Raw genomic sequence first — 17,881 nt, forward strand, 5'->3', positions numbered from 1 at the left:
TCACAAAGGCCAAATATGACAAACATCCCTTCCCAACCATTCGTTGGGCCTTTAAGTAAGAAATTACCCTGCAGGGAACAAAATATGGAGAACCTCTCCACTCGATCCTTGGTAACCATGGCATCGCTAATGTCACTATCTTAGCGTGACAATCCAGAATGGCATGATATTGAGACAACCAATCCATACCCAAGATCATATCGATATCAACCATACTAAGCAATAAGAGATCAACTTTAGTCTGCAATCCCCCAATAGTTATCACACACGACTGATACACACGGTCTACAATAATAGTATCGCCCACCAGTATAGATACACGAACATGTGAAACTAAGGACTCACAGGGTATTTCCAGACAACTAGCAAAATAGGATGATGCGTAATATTAAGTACAACCAGGGTCAAATAAATTGGAAGCATCTTTGTGGCCCACTAAAACAATACTTGTAACCGATGTATCTGAAGCAACGATCTCTGGCCTGGTAGGAACAACATAAAATTGAGCCCGACCGTCGCCTGATCTGCCTCCCCCTCTAGGGAGACCTCTAGCTTCATGTGCCCCACCCCTTGCTGGCTGGACGGATGGCAAAATAATTGGTGCAGGAGTCGTAGCCTGACTCCTCTGCTGAACTGGACCTCCCGACAGGCGGGGACAATATCTCTTCATATGACCCAACTCTCCACACTCAAAGCAACCCCTCTCTGAAAATGTCAGCAAGTACTGAGTGGACCTCGAGAACCAGAATAACTACCATAAGAACCTAGTACAGATGAACCCTAACCTGATGGTGCCCGAGATGAACTCTGAGATAGAAGTGCACTAAGAGAAGACTGACTTGGTAGAGCACTATATGAACCATGGCTAGTTGATGCACCACAATGAGCTGGTCGAGCCATCCGAGCGGGCCTATAAGGTCGACCCCTGTTGTGATAGGACTGTCCCCTAGAAGGAACACTGCCGGAATTACCCGGACCATGAGACCTTTTGGACTCCCTCTCCTCATGCTCCTGAATACGGACCATCTCTTGCCACCGAGCACTATCAACCACCTCGTCGAATTTAGCAACTGCTATATTTCCCAAGGTCATAACAAAACAGAACTACTGGTTGAGGCCATTATTGAACCTCCAGATCTTCTCCCTCTCAGTGGGAACCAACCAAACTACATGACGAGCCAATTCTGAAAATCGCATCTCACACTAAGTCACAGACAAGTCCTTTTGAATGCTCAAAATGCCTGCGTAGTTCCTCTCTGCGGGTCTGTGGCACAAACTTCTCCAAGAATAATACGGAGAACTCATGCCATAAAAGTGGTGTTGCACCAACTGGTATGCTTCTCTCATAAGTCTCTCATCATCTGAAGGCTGCTCCGGTCAGCTGAAAAGTAGTAAATGAGACCTCACTGGTCTTCAGAATACCCGATGTACGAAGAATCCGCTGGCATCTGTCCAAGAAATCATGGGCATCCTCCGACTCAGTTCCACTGAAGGATGGAGGACGGAGTCTCCCAAACCTCTCTATTCTCTTTTGCTCCTTGTCATTCATAATAGGACCCACATGGGCCTGAGCAACTACAACTGGTTGGGCTGGTAATGCCCCCGGTATCTGAAGTCCCTGCACTACCTGTTCTGGAGTACGGGCGACAAGGGTATGAGTACCTCCCCCGACCTGAGAAGTGGCTGGTGCGCCCTGAGCCGAAACCACCAGAGCAAGGCCAGTGCAAACAGTCAATATGTGGGCCAAAGCCTCCTGAAGACTTGGAATCACAATAGGCATAGCTGCTGCCTAAGATGGTCACGCCGGCTTGACTATATCTGGAACCTGCTCTTGAGCTGGAGCAACTGATGGTTCTACAAGTTCTGCTCTAACTGTTGTACGAGTTACACCTCGGCCTCAACCATGACCCCGACCTCTCGTGGCCCTAACTGGTGGCACCGATGGTTGGCCGTCCGATCCGGTAGTACGTGTTCTCACCATCTGTGAGAGAATAGAATAACAAAAATTTAGTTTCCGTAATCAACAAATTCGCACAACAGAATACAAGAAAGTGAAGTTTTCCTAAGGGTTCGACAACCTCTCGAAGATAAGTACAGACGTCTCCGTACTGATTCGCAAGACTTAACTAAACCTGCTCATGACTCGTGAAACCTATGTAACCTAGGCGCTAATACCAACTTGTCAGGATCCAAAATTCGCATATCGTGATGGCGCCTATCTCAATACTAGGCAAGTCGATAACCTCAATAAATTACTATAATCTTTTAAGTTTGAAAACATAATATTTAGATTTAATAGAAAATCCCACAAATACTGATACAAATACTCTCCCAAAACCCGGTGTCACTGAGTATATGAGCATCTAATGATAACATAGTCTGACTAAAAAAACAATGTTTGGAAATATAGAACAGTACAAATAACTGAAAGGAAAGAGAGTCCGGAAGTACCTAGATATGCACACGGAGTGTAGAGCGTAGTATGAGTACAACCGACCCCATGTACTCAATAAGTAACAAGACGAACCTTTGGGCTGAAAATAGTGACGAGCTCAACAGGTACAGTCCAATATAGAAATAACAGTACAAAAATGTAGGCATGTTCTCAAGTTCAATAGATAAGCCCAATACAAGTAAAATAGATAAATTCTGCATGATATGAGGAATATGACATCTCTATATCTATATGCCAAAATACATGATGTATGTGATGTACCACAATGGAAACCTCGTGTACTCACACTCTCAGAATACTCAATCACTCGGTACTGTATATGGCTAGGGAAGATCTATCCCCAAATATATATCACTGACAGTCAGTCACTCAGTATTGTATAAGGCCAATCCAGCCTAGGGAAGATCCATCCCTCAACATAGATAATTAGGCAAGATCTATGCGAGGGAAAACCTATCCCAAAAATATAAATGATTCGGGCAAGATCCATGCCCAGGGAAAATTCATCCCAAAAATATAAATGATTTGGGCAAGATCCATGCCCAGGAAAGATCCATTCCTCAATATAAAATCAATTGCGCTCACTGTGTGGGGTGCAGACTCCAGAGGGCTCCTTCAGCCCAAGCTCTATAATAGCCAGATCTAGACATAAATAAATAAAACATGATGCGGCGTGCAAGCCGATCCCATAAATATCACTCACAATCTCTAGTCTCTCGGGCTCACATGACATGAAATCAACCCGACATAATGATATGATGTATTAATGAATGACAACAGAGACTGAGATATGATGTGCAAATAATAGATGTGACTGAGTCTGAAATTTACATTTTTAAACAATTAATTCAACAGCAATACGAACTATGTGGGTCCCAAAAATATCGGCATGTAGCCTAAACATGATCTTTAATACTAGTCTTAGCTCAATTTCTCTAACATGTGGAGGATATGTGGATAATGACATGATTATTTGATTAGGCAAATCCACATAATCAATTAAGCCGCAATTTCTATGGTGCACGCCCACACGCCCGTCACCTAGCATGTGCGTCACCTCTAAATAGGGGTGGCATGTGGGCCGATCCAGTCCCTAAATGGGCCAAGTGGACCGGTCTCGTAGGTCGCGGTCCCGGTCCCTAAATAAACGCGCTTAGCGGTCCCGGACTAAATGATCTTTTTGTAGGAACCTGCTGGGACCGAGCCCACGAACTCATGGTCCCTGGCTAAACGGGTCGAGCCCGCGGGCTAAGTGGGCCCAATGGTTAAATCATGATTTTTTTCAAAAAATTAAATAGAAATTAGAGACAAAAAGATGTTAAAAAAATATCTAAGGCAATGCCTTGTAAATTTATTATAGAATTGTGACCTAAATTTTTTAATTCAGATTTAAACACAAAAATATTATAAAAAGATATTCAAAGCAATGCCTTATAATTTTATTATAGCATTAAAAAATATGGCAATATCTTTTTTAGTCTTCCTCCCCCTATGGAATTAGCACAATATCATAATTGAGAAGAAAAAGAAACTAATCAAGATGTGCCAAAATACAAGTTACATAATACATACTAATTTTTGTTCATACAAGTTACATGGTATCTCTTACAAGTTTCATAAATCCTTCAAGATTCGAAAAAAGTTCCGTTTGTGGTGGCGAAAATGTAGCTTGGTCATCGCCGCTTCCATTGTCGGGCGAAGCAGTATCCTCAGCAAGTTCAGCTAGCATTTCTTCGTCCATTGCAAAATATTAAAGGAGCCGTCAGGATTCATTTCCTCAATTTGCTGCGACAAATAAACTTCAAGCTCATTTAGTTGTGAAAAATAATTACTACTAGAACCAAAAAATCCCTAAACCCCGCCCAAGCACTAAGTGCTCTTACTCTCACAGTTCTTTTAGATGATTGAGAATCAGAAGAAGAAGGAGTTCGAACATTTGGTCTAGATTATTTAATGCAACTTGATAAGCATTATAAATTGTTAATTCCCGGTTGAAATTGATTTGAACCGGTACTATGGTCAGCCGGACTAGGACTAGGTACACTTTTCCCCTCGGCCAAAGCTTTCAGCAGTTCGTATCTCACTCTATCTTTAGGGTATTTTTTTTATGTGTCTAGTCAAAGTCCCTCCCCCGCGATCCAAAATATTTAAAAGCTAACTCCATACCACAAGTTTTATACTTAGACTTATTTTGTGGAACTAGTTAAGTAAAAAATGGCCAAATAGGAGATGTTTCCTGCCGTTTTGTAGGTTGTCTAGAAAAAGTAGGGGAAGTAACAAGAGTTTGGTCATCATTTGGATTAGCAGCGTTATCACTAGTTGGGTTAACACCAGGAGCAGGACTAGTGGGTGTATCATCATCCGGTTGAGTTTCATCAAGATCAATTTCCTCCTCATCATTTTCATCAATAGTATTATAATTATTAGAATAGAGAGCATTCATTAATTCATGGTCTAATTATTCACCGGGTGCAATATTATGGCAAAATTGACTCTCGATAAATTGTAATAAACTATTATCGGTATCAAGAATAGCAGGTGTAGGATGGATATGGGATTTGGTTCGAGGAGCCGGGGGCAGGGGAGGAGGAACAACAGTACCACTAGATTCGCCAGTCTTGGATTTTCCCTTATTCTTATTTTTACCAAAAATATATTTTAAGGAAGACATCTTAATTAATCAACTAATAGCAAATAAATAAAATAAATAAAACAATAATATTAAGACTTAAGAGTTGGAACAAGTTTACCGAATTGACGAACAACTTGTTGATAATTGATTATCGTTGAAGACTTGGAGACTTCAATTCAACAACTTCACAATTCTTTCACAAATTGTAACAACCTCAATATTTTTTACTATTTTTTGGAATAAAGTAAGCAATAGCAGCAAGTATAGAAGAAAATTAGAGAGAGATTGTGATAGATTGATATTGATTTTGTAAGAAAAATGAAAGAATGAAGGGGTATTTATAGTTGTAAATAGGGAAAAAGTGTAATTATAAAAAGTTTGGGGTTAAAACAAAGTTGGGGGGGGAGGGGGTTAAATGGCTATTTTTTAAATAGCCAACGACTATTTTTTAAAGCCAACAACTCTTTTTTTAAATAGCCAAACGACTAGTTTTTTTAAAAAAAAATTACCGTTGGGCCCGTTTGGCCCGCCAAGGGACCAGTCCGATCCTGGTCCCTTGGCGGGCCAAACGATCCCGGTCCTAACGGTTCCTACTCATAAACCGGCCCACGAGATCGGCCCAAGCCCACCTCTAGCGGTTCTACCGGTCCCGGCCCACTTAGCCCGCGGTTCCGGGCCCGCCCCGGCCCATATGCCACCCTTACCTCCAAACAAATCATATAACATGTAGTTCAAGGATTTATACCCTCAAAATAAAGTTTAAAAGTGTTACTTACCTCAAACCGTGCAAATTCTTTATTCCAATAAACCCTTTCATCGCGATTCGGCCTTCGAACACCTCAAATCTAGTCACGAATAATTTGATACAGTCAACACAAATTATAGGAATCAATTTTATATGAAAATACTAAATTTTTCAACAACAATCTGAAACTCAACTCAAAAATCATCAGTGGCGCACACGTCTCGGAACCCGACAAAAGTTACAAAATATGAACGTCCATTCAACCACGAGTCCAACCATACCAAAATTAGTCAAATCCAATCACAACTCGACCTTCAAATCCTCAAATTATAGTTTATGAACTTTCTACAATTTTCCCAATTTTTCATCTCAAAATACTAATTAAATGATGAAAACAATGATATATTCATGTATATTAACAAAATTCGAGTAATAATCACTTACCCCGATAAATTTCTTGAAAAACCCATAAAAAATTGCCACAAACCGAGCTCTCTAGGTCTAAAAATGAAAAATAAGATGAAACCCTCGTTTATATGGTACCAATCTGATCTCCCAATGTGCTGACCACACATTTTTTGTGTGGTCCACACATTCCAGGTTTCGCGGCCGCAATCCAAATTTTGCGGTCGCATTTCCGTAATGACTGCACTATGAGGCTTCAGTAAATTAGCTATAACTTTTAGTACAAATATCCAAATAATGAATGGTTTATCTTTCTGAAAACTCGACTCAAAGGTCTAAAACTTTTGTTTTTGATTCATCTCCAAATTCCTTGTAGATTAAAAGATATAAGCTTCCGAAGTGAGACTATCAAACCTGCAGATTCTCTTTTCTGCGGCCGCAAGAGGATTTATGCAGTCCGCATCTTTCCTCTACGGTCCACACATGAGGCTTTGCCTCAACACTCCTAAATGTGCCCTCCGCACTCCAACTATTTCCAGAATATCATCAGAGTGCCGAAATGCCCAAACTCGTTCAAAACTCACCCTGAAACACACCCAAGCCACTCGGGGCCCCATCCGAATATACCAACAACCCCCGTAACATAACACTGACCTACTCGAGGCCTCCAATCTTGTCAAACAACATAAATTCAACAAATCGCAACACAATTCAAGTCCAATGAAAACTACGGAATTCCAACTTTTACATTCGATGCCGAAACCTATCAAATCAAGTCTGATTGACCTCAAATTTTGCACACAAGTCAGAAATGACATAACATACCTATGAAAAGTTTTAGAACTGGATTCCAACCCTGATATCAATAAAGTCAACTCCGCTCAAACTTCCAAACTTCCTATTTCTAATTTTCACTATTTCAAGCCAAAATCAACTACGGACTTTCAAATAATTATCCGGACACACTCCTAAGTTTAAAATCACCATACGGAGCTATTGGAATCATCAAAACTCTATTCCCTAGTTGTTTACACATAATTCAATATACGGTCAACTATTTCAACTTAAGCTTTAAATCTTGAAACTAAGTGTTCCAATTCATTCCGAAACTTTTCCGACAAATCACGTAATCACAATTAAGTATAAAATATTCAGTAAATGAGAAAACGGGGTTGTAATACTCAAAACGATCAGCCGGGTCGTTACAAATTATGAGGATTTCATAAGAGAGGGACCTAATGTTTACGATACTCTTGAAGAGTACGCCCCATGTTTATTCTGGCACTTGCATATGAAGTTTAAGTAACATTCAATTCAAAATCATATTTACATAAGCCGGAAAATTTATAAATTTGCTTAAGTATATAAAGCTGCCAATACATGTGGCTAACTTATACAACTTGTTTCTACGAAGCTAGTCATACAGTCCCTGGTCCTGACTCGAGGTCTTTCATAGCAACTGAACTTTAAAAGTTCAAGAAGTAATTGCCAGTTCTAGTAGTCCACGATCCCATTTGACACTTTTAATGTTCTATTATACAATAGATCCCCCTAGTGTTCAGATGCAAAGTATGAGAATTCGAACACTGGAGTTCTTATTGCTATCAACGATCCTTCTTCGGAGTACGTTTTACATTGATGCCTCATTACAAATCTTGCTAGAAAAATCCATTTTGGACAAAAATTGGACGAAGAAAATTAGTTGATATGACCCTTTACCGGTTATAGCTAAAATCTGACAGGGTCCTTCCCGGGTATTATGAGTCACCTTTCATAAAATCAAGTCTCCAATTTCGAAATAACGAATATTTGCTCTGTGATTATAGTATCATTATATCCTTTGCATTTTTGCCACCATTCTTACATAAGCTAAGTTTCGATGCTCCTCAAGCAAGTCCAACCTAACCAACATTGCTTCATCATTCTCTTACTCGTTTGCTCGGGAATACATCATGGTCGTTCCCCAATCTCTACCGGAATCTAAGCTTTTGCACTGTACACAAGGAAAAAAGGCATTTTCCTGTGCTCGACTTTGTCGTTATTCGATGTGCCCACAATACTCCCGGTAGCTCTTTTGCCATTTGCCTATAGCATTCTCTAATTTCTTTTTGAGGTTTTGAATTATACCTTGTTGGTTGACTTTGCTTGACCGTTAGCACTTGGGTGGTATGGGGAGGATGTGATCCTTTTAATCTTCAATCCCTCTAGGAATCATGTAATTTTGGAACCTATAAATTGTGGCCCATTTTCACATGCAATTTCTTTTGGTACTCCAAACCAGCAAATGATATGATCCCAAATGAAATCAATCACTTATTGATCTCCAATCTTCTTGAAAGCACTTACTTCAACCCACTTAGTGAAATAATTAGTCAAAACTAAAAAGAAATTTACCTACTCGGGCCCTTGAGGCAAATGACCGACTATATCCATCCCCTATGTCATGAATGACCACAGTGACACTGCTTAATGCAAAAGCTCTGCCAGTTGATGTACCAATTGAGCATGACGTTGGCACTTATCACATTTTTGTACAAACGCCTTTGTATCTTGTTCCATATGGGGCCAATAGTAATCGACCCTCATTAATTTGAGCACCAATGAATCCACACCAGAGTGATTTCTACAAATCACTTCATGAACTTCTCTCATCACATGATTAGCCTTTGATGTTCCTAAACACCGAGCCAACGGACCCTGGAAAGACCTTCGGTACAATTGTCCATCTACGAGACAATACTGGGCAGCTTTTGTTCGTAATGCCCGGGAGGCTTTAGAATCTTCATGCAGTTTTCCGTGCCTTAAATATTCTATAAACTCATTTGTCCAATCCCAGATTAGGTTGGTTAAGTTAACTTCGCAATAGCCATCCACGTCTAGGACTGAATGCAACAGCTGGACAACTATACCATAATCAACTCCTTTTATTTTTACGGATGAACCTAAATTGGCCAACACGTCTGCCTCCACGTTTTCTTCTATTGGAATATGAATCACTAACCACTCCTTGAACTGGGAAAATCAATCTTGAACTTTATTCAAGTACTGTTGCATGCGCCCTTCTTTGGCATCAAAGATTCTATATATCTAATTTACCACTAGATGGGAGTCGCACTTTGCTTCAATCACCTTGGACCCTAGTCCTCAGGTTAATTCACGTCCTGCAATCATAGCCTTATACTCGACTTCATTGTTAGTCAATGAAACAGTTATAATGGCATGTCTCAGGGTTTCTCTCGAAGGAGTGATTAGTACGATCCCAAGACCGGAACTTTTTACATTGGAGGCTTCATCCGTAAACAAGGTCTATACACCAGAGACAGTTCCAGATACCAGAACTACTTCTTTAGCAGCTAAAGGCATCATTCCCAGACTAAAATCAGCCACAAAGTCGACCAAAACTTGTGACTTAATTGCAGTCCGAGATGTATATTCAATATCAAATTCACTAATTTCAACTGCCCATTTAGCCGGTCGACCTAATAATTAAGATTTATGAAGGACGTTCCTCAAGGGAAAAGTCATCACAATAACTATTGGATGACATTGAAAGTAAAGTCTAAGCTTTCGAGAGGAGACTACGAGAGCTAGAGTCAACTTTTCTAAGTGCGGATAATGTGTTTTCGCACCCGATAATACTTTACTAACATAATATATAGGGAATTACGTACCTTCTTCCTCTCGGACTAGGGCTGCACTTACCGCAACCTCATACCGCTAAATAAATTAATAATTATTCCCTCTCATTCAGTTTAGACATTTACGGAGGACCGAACAAATACCTTTTCAAGTCTTTCAATGCTTACTGGCATTCTGGAGTCAACGAGAAGTCATTCTTCTTCTTTAATAGTGAAAAGAAACAATGACATTTCTCTGACGACCTCGATACGAATCTGCTAAGGGCCGCCAATATGACGTTTAACCTTTGCACATCCTTAACACTTTTCAGTTGGTCGGGAATATCTTATATTGCCTTAATCTTGTCGGGATTTACTTCAATTCCTCTTTGAGAACCCAAAAAGCCAAGAAATTTTCAGGACCCAACTCTAAAAGTGTATTTCTCCGGATTGAGCTTCGTGTTGTACTTCCTCAAGATGTCGAATGTTTCTTGAAGGTGGGTCAAATGATTCCATGCAATGAAAGACTTAACCGGCATGTCGTCAATATAAACTTCCATGGTTTTGCCAATTTGATGGTCAAACATCTTATTAACGAGCCTCTGATAAGTAGCTCAGGTATTTTTAAGCCCAAAAGGCATCACATTATAGCAATATATGCCAAATTTGTGATAAATGAGGTTTTTTCTTGATCCTCCAGGTGCATCCTAATTTTATTATACCCGGAGTATGCATAAAAAAACTCATCAACTCATGCCAGCAGTAGCATCGATCATTTGGTTGATGTTTGGCAATGAAAAAGAATCATAGGCAAGCCATATTTGGATCTTTATAGTTTATACGTATTCTATTCTTATTATTCTTTTTTAGTACTACTACTGCGTTAGCTAACCAATCGGGATAACTTACTTCATGAATTAAACCTATATTTAGTAACCTGGTTACCTCTTCTTTCACAAACTTGTTCCTGACCTCGGTTATCGGCTGCTTCTTCTGCTTTATCGGAGGCAAATTAGGGTCCAAACTTAACTTGTGGACAACCACTTCTAGTGGAAAACCTATCATGTCTGAATAAGACCACGCAAAACAATCAATGTTAGCTTTAAGAAATTCAATAATTCTAAGCTTGTGTTCGGGGCTCAACCCCTTTCCCAAGTAAACCTTCATTTCTGGGAAATCTGCAAACAAAGCGATTTGTTCAAGCGCTTCTGCGGTTGACTTCGTTGCATCCACTTCTTCCGATACCTGGAATGATATGGACACCTGGTAAATATTCGATGTTTCTTCTTCTCCATCGTCCTCTACCTGTAATGGAAGGGAAGTTGACACTGGTTCATATAGTTGCTATTTGCAGATTTCTTCGGCCTTGCTACTAGATAAGGTGACTGTATTTATCTCCCTTTGCAACATGTTGATCACCCCTAATCTTCTTGATCTCATCCGGTGTAGGAAACTTCAGCAATTGATGATAAGTTGATGGTGCAACCTTCATTTTGTGGATCCATGGCCTACCAAGAATCACATTATAGCCCATATCGCCATCCACAACTTCGAACAAGGTGGATTTTGTTACCCCTTCGACATAGGTAGGCAACACGATCTCTCCTTGAGTTGTTACGCCTGTTAAGTTGAATCCATCCAGAAGCTTTGTCACCAAAAATATGTTTCTAGTTACATTTGCTTGTTCCAAAGCCCTCAATTGGATGATATTGGCCGAACTATCTGGATCAACCAACACACGTTTAATTTTAAAATATAAAACATTTAGAGATATTACCAGAGCATCATTGTGTGGTAAAATAAGGCCGTCCACATCTTCCTCCGTGAAGGTGATTTCATCATATTTCGATACTTCTCGGATTCTTTTTCCATAGGTGATTAATATCTCCGTCTTCTTCGCGGCCGAAAACATCACCCCATTTACTTCACCCCCACCAAAAATTATGTTTATTGCTAAACGGGGTGACCTTGTAGTTGGTTTTGCCAGTTCCGTTGCATCTCGACTCCTCTCGTGGTTGTTCTTAGCCCAGTTACTTAAAAATTCTCTTAGGTGACCATTTTTAACAGCATTTCAACCTCTTCACAAAGATATCATCAGTTCCCAATCCTATGACCATGTGTTCTGTGAAATTCACACCACAAACTAGAATCCCTTTGACTGAGATCTGATAGAATTGGTTTCGGGAACCTTGCCTCTTTGATATTTCTCTTGGCAAAACCAGCTCTACCAAACTAATGTTGAAATTGTAATCCGATAACGGGGGATATAATGAATCCCGAGACCTCGATAGTTCTTTATCCTTTAAAGTTCTACTACCCCGACCATGATCTGTCCTTCTATCCAGTCCGAATCTTTTTGATAACTGAAAACTTTTAGCTCCATGCCCATAAGTTTTTTCATTTGAATAAGGCTGGAAATGGTTCCTGGATGATCTCCAGTCTGCATCAGAATTATTTTTGAACTTTTTCTGATTCCGATCGTCATTATGACCCTTGGATGAAACTGAAGAACTCAACTGATCATCTTCAATTCTAATCTTTGATTCATAACGATTATGGACATCAACCCATGTGGTTACCTGGAATTTTAATAGGCTCTCTTTCAATTTCCTCGAGGCATTAGAGCTTAAAGGATTGAGGCCTTTGGTGAAAGCCTTTGCTGCCTATTTATCCGGTACTGCTGACAATAACATCCTCTCCTTTTGGAACTGGATCACAAACTCTCGCAGCAACTCCGATTCTTCTTAAGCGATTATAAATATATCCGCTTTCCTGATTTGAACTTTCATTGCTCCAACATGAGCTTTGATAAAAGAATCTGCAAGCAATTCAAAAGAATCAATTGAATATTCTAGTAAGAGTGATTACCAAGTTAGAGCTCCCTTTGTTAGGGTTTCGCCAAATTTCTTTAGAAATACATATTCGATCTCATGCAAAGCCAAATCATTTCCCTTTACAACCATAGTGTAAGTTGTGATGTGCACCTGTGGATCCGAAGTTCCATCATATTTTGGAATATCCGGCATCTTGAACCTCTTTGGAATCAACTCAGGGGTCACACTTAGTTTGAACGGTAACTGAATGTACTTCTTTGAATCCGGGCCCTTCAATACCGGAGGTGCCCCCGGGATCAGATCCATCAGAGCGTAAAATTCTTTAGCGTTTTGATTTATTCGATCATTCGTTTACCTCATGAGCTCGGGTTTAAGAGGATCATCTGTGTTGTTATCATTCCCGGATCCACTGCCTGCACCACCTGCTTGATTATTATTATATCTGAACTCGTCCCTTGAAGCGATGTTATCGGTTCTTTACCCTGTCTGATTTGCAGGCACAGTGGGAGGGACTCGAACTCCTCCATTGGAATTATTTGAGGCAACCGATAACACTTTCTGGAGCTCAGTCATTATCTGGTCTTGTCTTGAGAGATGATTCGTGATTTTCCTTTGCTGTGCTCTCAAAACTTTTATCGTCTTGACAACGGGTTCATCATCCATATCATCAGAGGTAGGACTCCTCGCACGCCGAGTATTTCGTTCTTCGCGGACCAGAGTCATTTCATTTTCGTCAAATGCAGGTTTCACTAATCAAATCATCATGTTGATCTCCACCAGAGAAATTATCCTCGTGCTCATTGAGTGAGTTTTTAACATCATTAGATACCATATCTGTTTTTGCTTTACTAAAGAACAACTTCAAAGTATATTAGTAAAAGATGAACAGATCAAAGTAATATCACAATTGTCTACGCCCCACAGTGGGCGCCAAACTGTTTACCTGAAAACGGTACAATTGAATTTGTAATGTGGTTTATAAATACGAGAATTAAATTGATCTACAAATATAAAGTAATAAAGAGCAAAAATAAATAAATAAAGAATAATTGAAGAAAATACGAGTCTGGGCCTTGAATTAAACTTCTTCGAAAGCAAAAATAGTATCAAGAATAAAGAGCTTAATAAGATGATTTGAACAAAAAGTAATATTAGCCCTTTTTCCGTACTAGTGTTTTGTGTCCTTCCATGAATATAGATTTCTCTATTTGTAGCTAAATTAGGGGAGACAAGAATTTCAAATCAAGCTCCTCTTTAAAGTGAATAAAGACCCTCTTGATAGCCGCATAACGGTTGAGTGTAAATACTAAGATTCTTTATAATTATTGCTCCTTTAATGCTGCTTTCTTCAACCAGTATCTTGCTTTCAAATTCTTCTCTCCTGTCTTGATGACATCAGGACTCATGCAATACCGACCACATGCTTAGATCCTGTGTGAGTTATTTGCTGACTCATCTCCTACGTGTCTTTATTGCAACGTGTTCACTTGACGAACATCCACCTAACATTTGCTAATTTTACCCTATACAGATTCACATTGAATCCAAATAAGTATAAAAACATCCTGTATCATTTAATTTTCTACATCTTTCACTCTGCACTTAGTGTCTGCTTATACTCATGTACTAATCTATAGTCGATTAATGGTAAACTAATCAACTATCCAGAATTTTTTTTAAAGGGTAACAATTCCCCCTCCCTTGTACTTTCAATGTACAATATACAAAAAATAAAATAAAATGTACAATATACGAAAACCGAATGTTGGACATCCCAACCTTCAGAATGAGCTTAGAAAGTGGAATAGCAAATCAAAATGTGTATTTTCGGCTCAATAATTTCAATGGTATGTTAATTAAAAAAAAAATGCAACACGCCTTAATATGAAATACAATTTAAGGAGAAAGCATATAGTAAAAGATTTGCCAATTTGTAAATGAGATATATATGGCGCAAGTCGTTTTTAAAATGCAATTAGTCACAAAGTCCGATTATGAGAAATCCATTTAAGTCGCATTGACCATCTGCAAATTATAAGTACATGGATATACTCTTCAAAACGTGAGCAGGCTCTTTGCCGAGGGCAGAACTACAACATTTTTTCCTTCTCCTTCATTCATTCCATTTTTGTTCCTATCAGATCGCTAATCCATTGCCATTTCCATACAAAACCCTCCGCAGAATCCCCAAACTCTTCGCATTTTCCCATTCTACGATTCGACTCAGTATCAACTCAACTCCGGAACTCAACCGAACCTTCAACTCCTTAACGCCATGGCTCTATCAGCCTCCGACTTACCGGCGATGTATTCGTTGCTGACAAATTCACTCAGTAGCGAACAAATCGTGCGTAAACCAGCTGAAGCTGCCCTAGCTCAATCAGAAAACCGCCCTGGTTTTTGTTCTTGTCTCATGGTAATTTTTTTTTTTTTTTTTATTTATTTATTTTTTTTTTGGTTGCATTCGATTTTGTTGTTTAGGGTTTTTGAAGTACGTACATTGAATGATAAACTTGTGGAAATGGTGATGTTTTGTTGCCAATTTGTATGTAGGAAGTGATTACTGCTAAGGACTTAGTGTCTCAAGTGGATGTTCGATTAATGGCATCCGTCTACTTCAAAAATAGCATTAATCGGTATTGGAGGAGCAAGCGCGATTCCTCGTGAGTATTTCGCCTTGCTTTGAGTTTGTTACTAATACACATATGCATTTATGTTTATTATGTGTGTGTGTAAGATAAGTTAGTGTACTCCCCGAATTGTGCAGAAAAATCCTTTGAAATTGCTTAACAGATATAACTAGTTCTCAAATTCTGGAAATTTAGGGATGAAGATGAAAAGAATGGCATGAATGCCAGGAATAATAATAATAATAATAATAATTATTTCTGATGATGGTGGTGCGTAGGACAACTTGCGCATCTCGACTATTCCACTGTGTACTTGCTACCTCCACCAACACAATTACCGGGTAACTTGCCAACCAAGGTTTAGGTAGATTGGAAAAAATCACCTTGTGTTTTCAGCCTCCACTGGGATTTAGGAATGCTAGGAATTATTATGCTCCTTATCTCCCAAAGTGATCATGTCCTTTGAAAATTTTGTCTTATTTGCTGCAGAAATTCCCTGTGTTTTTCCTAACTAGCTATTCTAGGTGATGCCCTAAGTTATGTTTGACTGAATAGTTATTCGTTAAAGGAAATGGACCCCCATATATTGGGACTTTCGGGTAATGGACAGTAAATTGGGATTGATGAGTATCAGTTATTAGCATACTTTCCTGCTTCATTGTCTAAAGTGAAGTAATCATTCAAAGGAAATGGTCGGATCATATTGTTGAGCTTTTGTTATTTTTCCTGTGAAGGAACCATTCTGAATGCATTTAAACTTATAAATTTATTTCCAAGATATTTACCAAAAGAAATTACTCATTTACAGCTTACAAGGTAATATTAGCTTGGAACTTGTCAAAAGGTTGTTAAATTGATAGTGTTATTTGGGATATCAATAATCAAACTATGTACCTTTCCTCTCTCTCTCTCTCTCTCTCTCTCTCTCTCTCTCTCTCTCTCTGTCTCTCGCTCGCTCACTATATATATATACACTCATACAGATAGATGATATTCTGTGCTAAAATAAAATTATGGAAGTATAGTTACAAATGCTAAAGAAGTCACTATGTGGGATAAGAAGTCACTATGTGGGAAAGTTGGATGTTACTGTCAATATAATGATGGAAAATTTTAGTGATCGCCTGCTATAAGGTAGGTTATTATCCAATTTGTCTGATGATGCAACATATGAATGTGGATTGAATTGTCAGATTGCGTGTTCTTCCGGACTCTAGCACACTCCAAGCATCTTTTTATTTTTATTTTTTTTTATTTTGGGTGATTTGCCTTTTATGTTCCATATGTTGTGATTTCTCCTCCCCACATGTTTTATATTTGTATTACTGCTGTAAATGACTATTCGCTTCTTTCTGAAACATCTTGGCAGGGGAATTAGCAGCGAAGAGAAACTACATTTAAGACAAAAGCTGTTGTCACACTTGGGGGAAGAGAATTACCAGGTGATGCTGCTTTACTTATTTTTTTTGGTTTCGTAACGAGTACACAGTTAGCTGGAGCTCTCTTTGCGCTAAAATTTGTTCATTCCTGTTATTGACATTTGTTGCTTCAACTGCTATCACCACTTAGATATCTGCATAAAATTGTCATTGGTGCTTGCCTGATTTCTCAACTGGGTACATGATTGCATGATGCAGATTGCCCTTACGTTGTCTGTGATCATCTCAAAGATTGCTCGGATTGACTACCCCAAAGAATGGTAATTTTTTTGTAATGATTCAACTACGATAAATTATTGAGGAAGAACTATTCTATTCTTTTGTCTTTTATGATTATTATCTTGACTTCTTAGATTCTTTTTGAACATAAAGAGATTATAGAAAGAAATATGAAATCACAAGATGTTGTGGTTCACATTTTAGATGTCAAAGAGTTGAACCCTAACTGACAATTACAAGGCCCTTTTGGCGCCCAGGGGTTATAGCTCAATTGGCAAAGGTTGAGGGACTTGTGTCTTAGGTTAAAGGTTCGAGCCCTACGCCAAGCGAATTAACTCTGGTACTTAAATAGAGAAGGGTAGAGGGTAGAGCCCAGCATACCCGAGTTTCGAAGACTGTGATTGGTCCAAAGGGTTGGCTCCAGAGGGATTTCTCGGTAATTAACTTCCTTTTGTCTGGGGTAGACGCAGCCTCCTTATGCTCATTTTGAAGATTTGAACTATTCTAGTGAAAGGATTCCTTTGCTTGTCCACCCTTAACATAATCAGTTTTTTTAATTGGTAATTCACATGTAATTCATCTGATGGACGTATCACTTGGCCCATACCCCACCTATCGACCAGAATTGAAAATCGCTTGGTTATATTGCCAGAGCTGTCTCAAATTTTCAAAGAATGGTGATTCTGTACCATGTATTTCAGCCAATAATCTCATGCGTTCAATTTTATTGGGATAATTTTTGGTTTAAGTGCAAATCCAAATTTATATAGCTTTAGTTGATAGAGTTAAAGAGTGGCTGGAGTCGCATCCAAGAGGCCCTAAAGAAGTTAATGGTTTTGGTCTCTCAACTGTACTACTGTAGTTACCTGATTTCTTTTCCTGGACCACCAAGATGAATATTTTTA

General features: G+C 39.0%; 2 protein-coding genes across 2 annotated transcripts in view; one reads left to right on the forward strand and one right to left on the reverse strand.

Moving 5' to 3' along the window:
• Nucleotides 1-388: 388 nt before the first annotated feature.
• On the reverse strand, nt 389-1,092 carry LOC138896077 (uncharacterized). The gene is made up of 2 exons (XM_070180855.1): nt 786-1,092; nt 389-705 (listed from the first exon to the last, which is right to left on the reverse strand). Exons 1-2 carry the CDS (start codon nt 1,090-1,092, stop codon nt 389-391), a joined length of 624 nt encoding a protein of 207 aa, XP_070036956.1.
• A 13,634-nt stretch (nt 1,093-14,726) lies between these two features.
• Nucleotides 14,727-17,881, forward strand: part of LOC104089624 (uncharacterized) — a 31,806-nt gene continuing 28,651 nt past the window's right edge. The window contains exons 1-4 of the mRNA XM_009594562.4: nt 14,727-15,104; nt 15,242-15,351; nt 16,688-16,760; nt 16,956-17,017. Of these exons, the coding sequence (XP_009592857.1) occupies nt 14,964-15,104; nt 15,242-15,351; nt 16,688-16,760; nt 16,956-17,017 (386 nt within the window). The 5' untranslated portion in view covers nt 14,727-14,963. The remainder of the gene's footprint in view (nt 15,105-15,241; nt 15,352-16,687; nt 16,761-16,955; nt 17,018-17,881) is intronic.

Source organism: Nicotiana tomentosiformis, chromosome 7 (assembly GCF_000390325.3).
Source record: "Nicotiana tomentosiformis chromosome 7, ASM39032v3, whole genome shotgun sequence".
NCBI classification, from domain to species: Eukaryota; Viridiplantae; Streptophyta; class Magnoliopsida; order Solanales; family Solanaceae; genus Nicotiana; species Nicotiana tomentosiformis.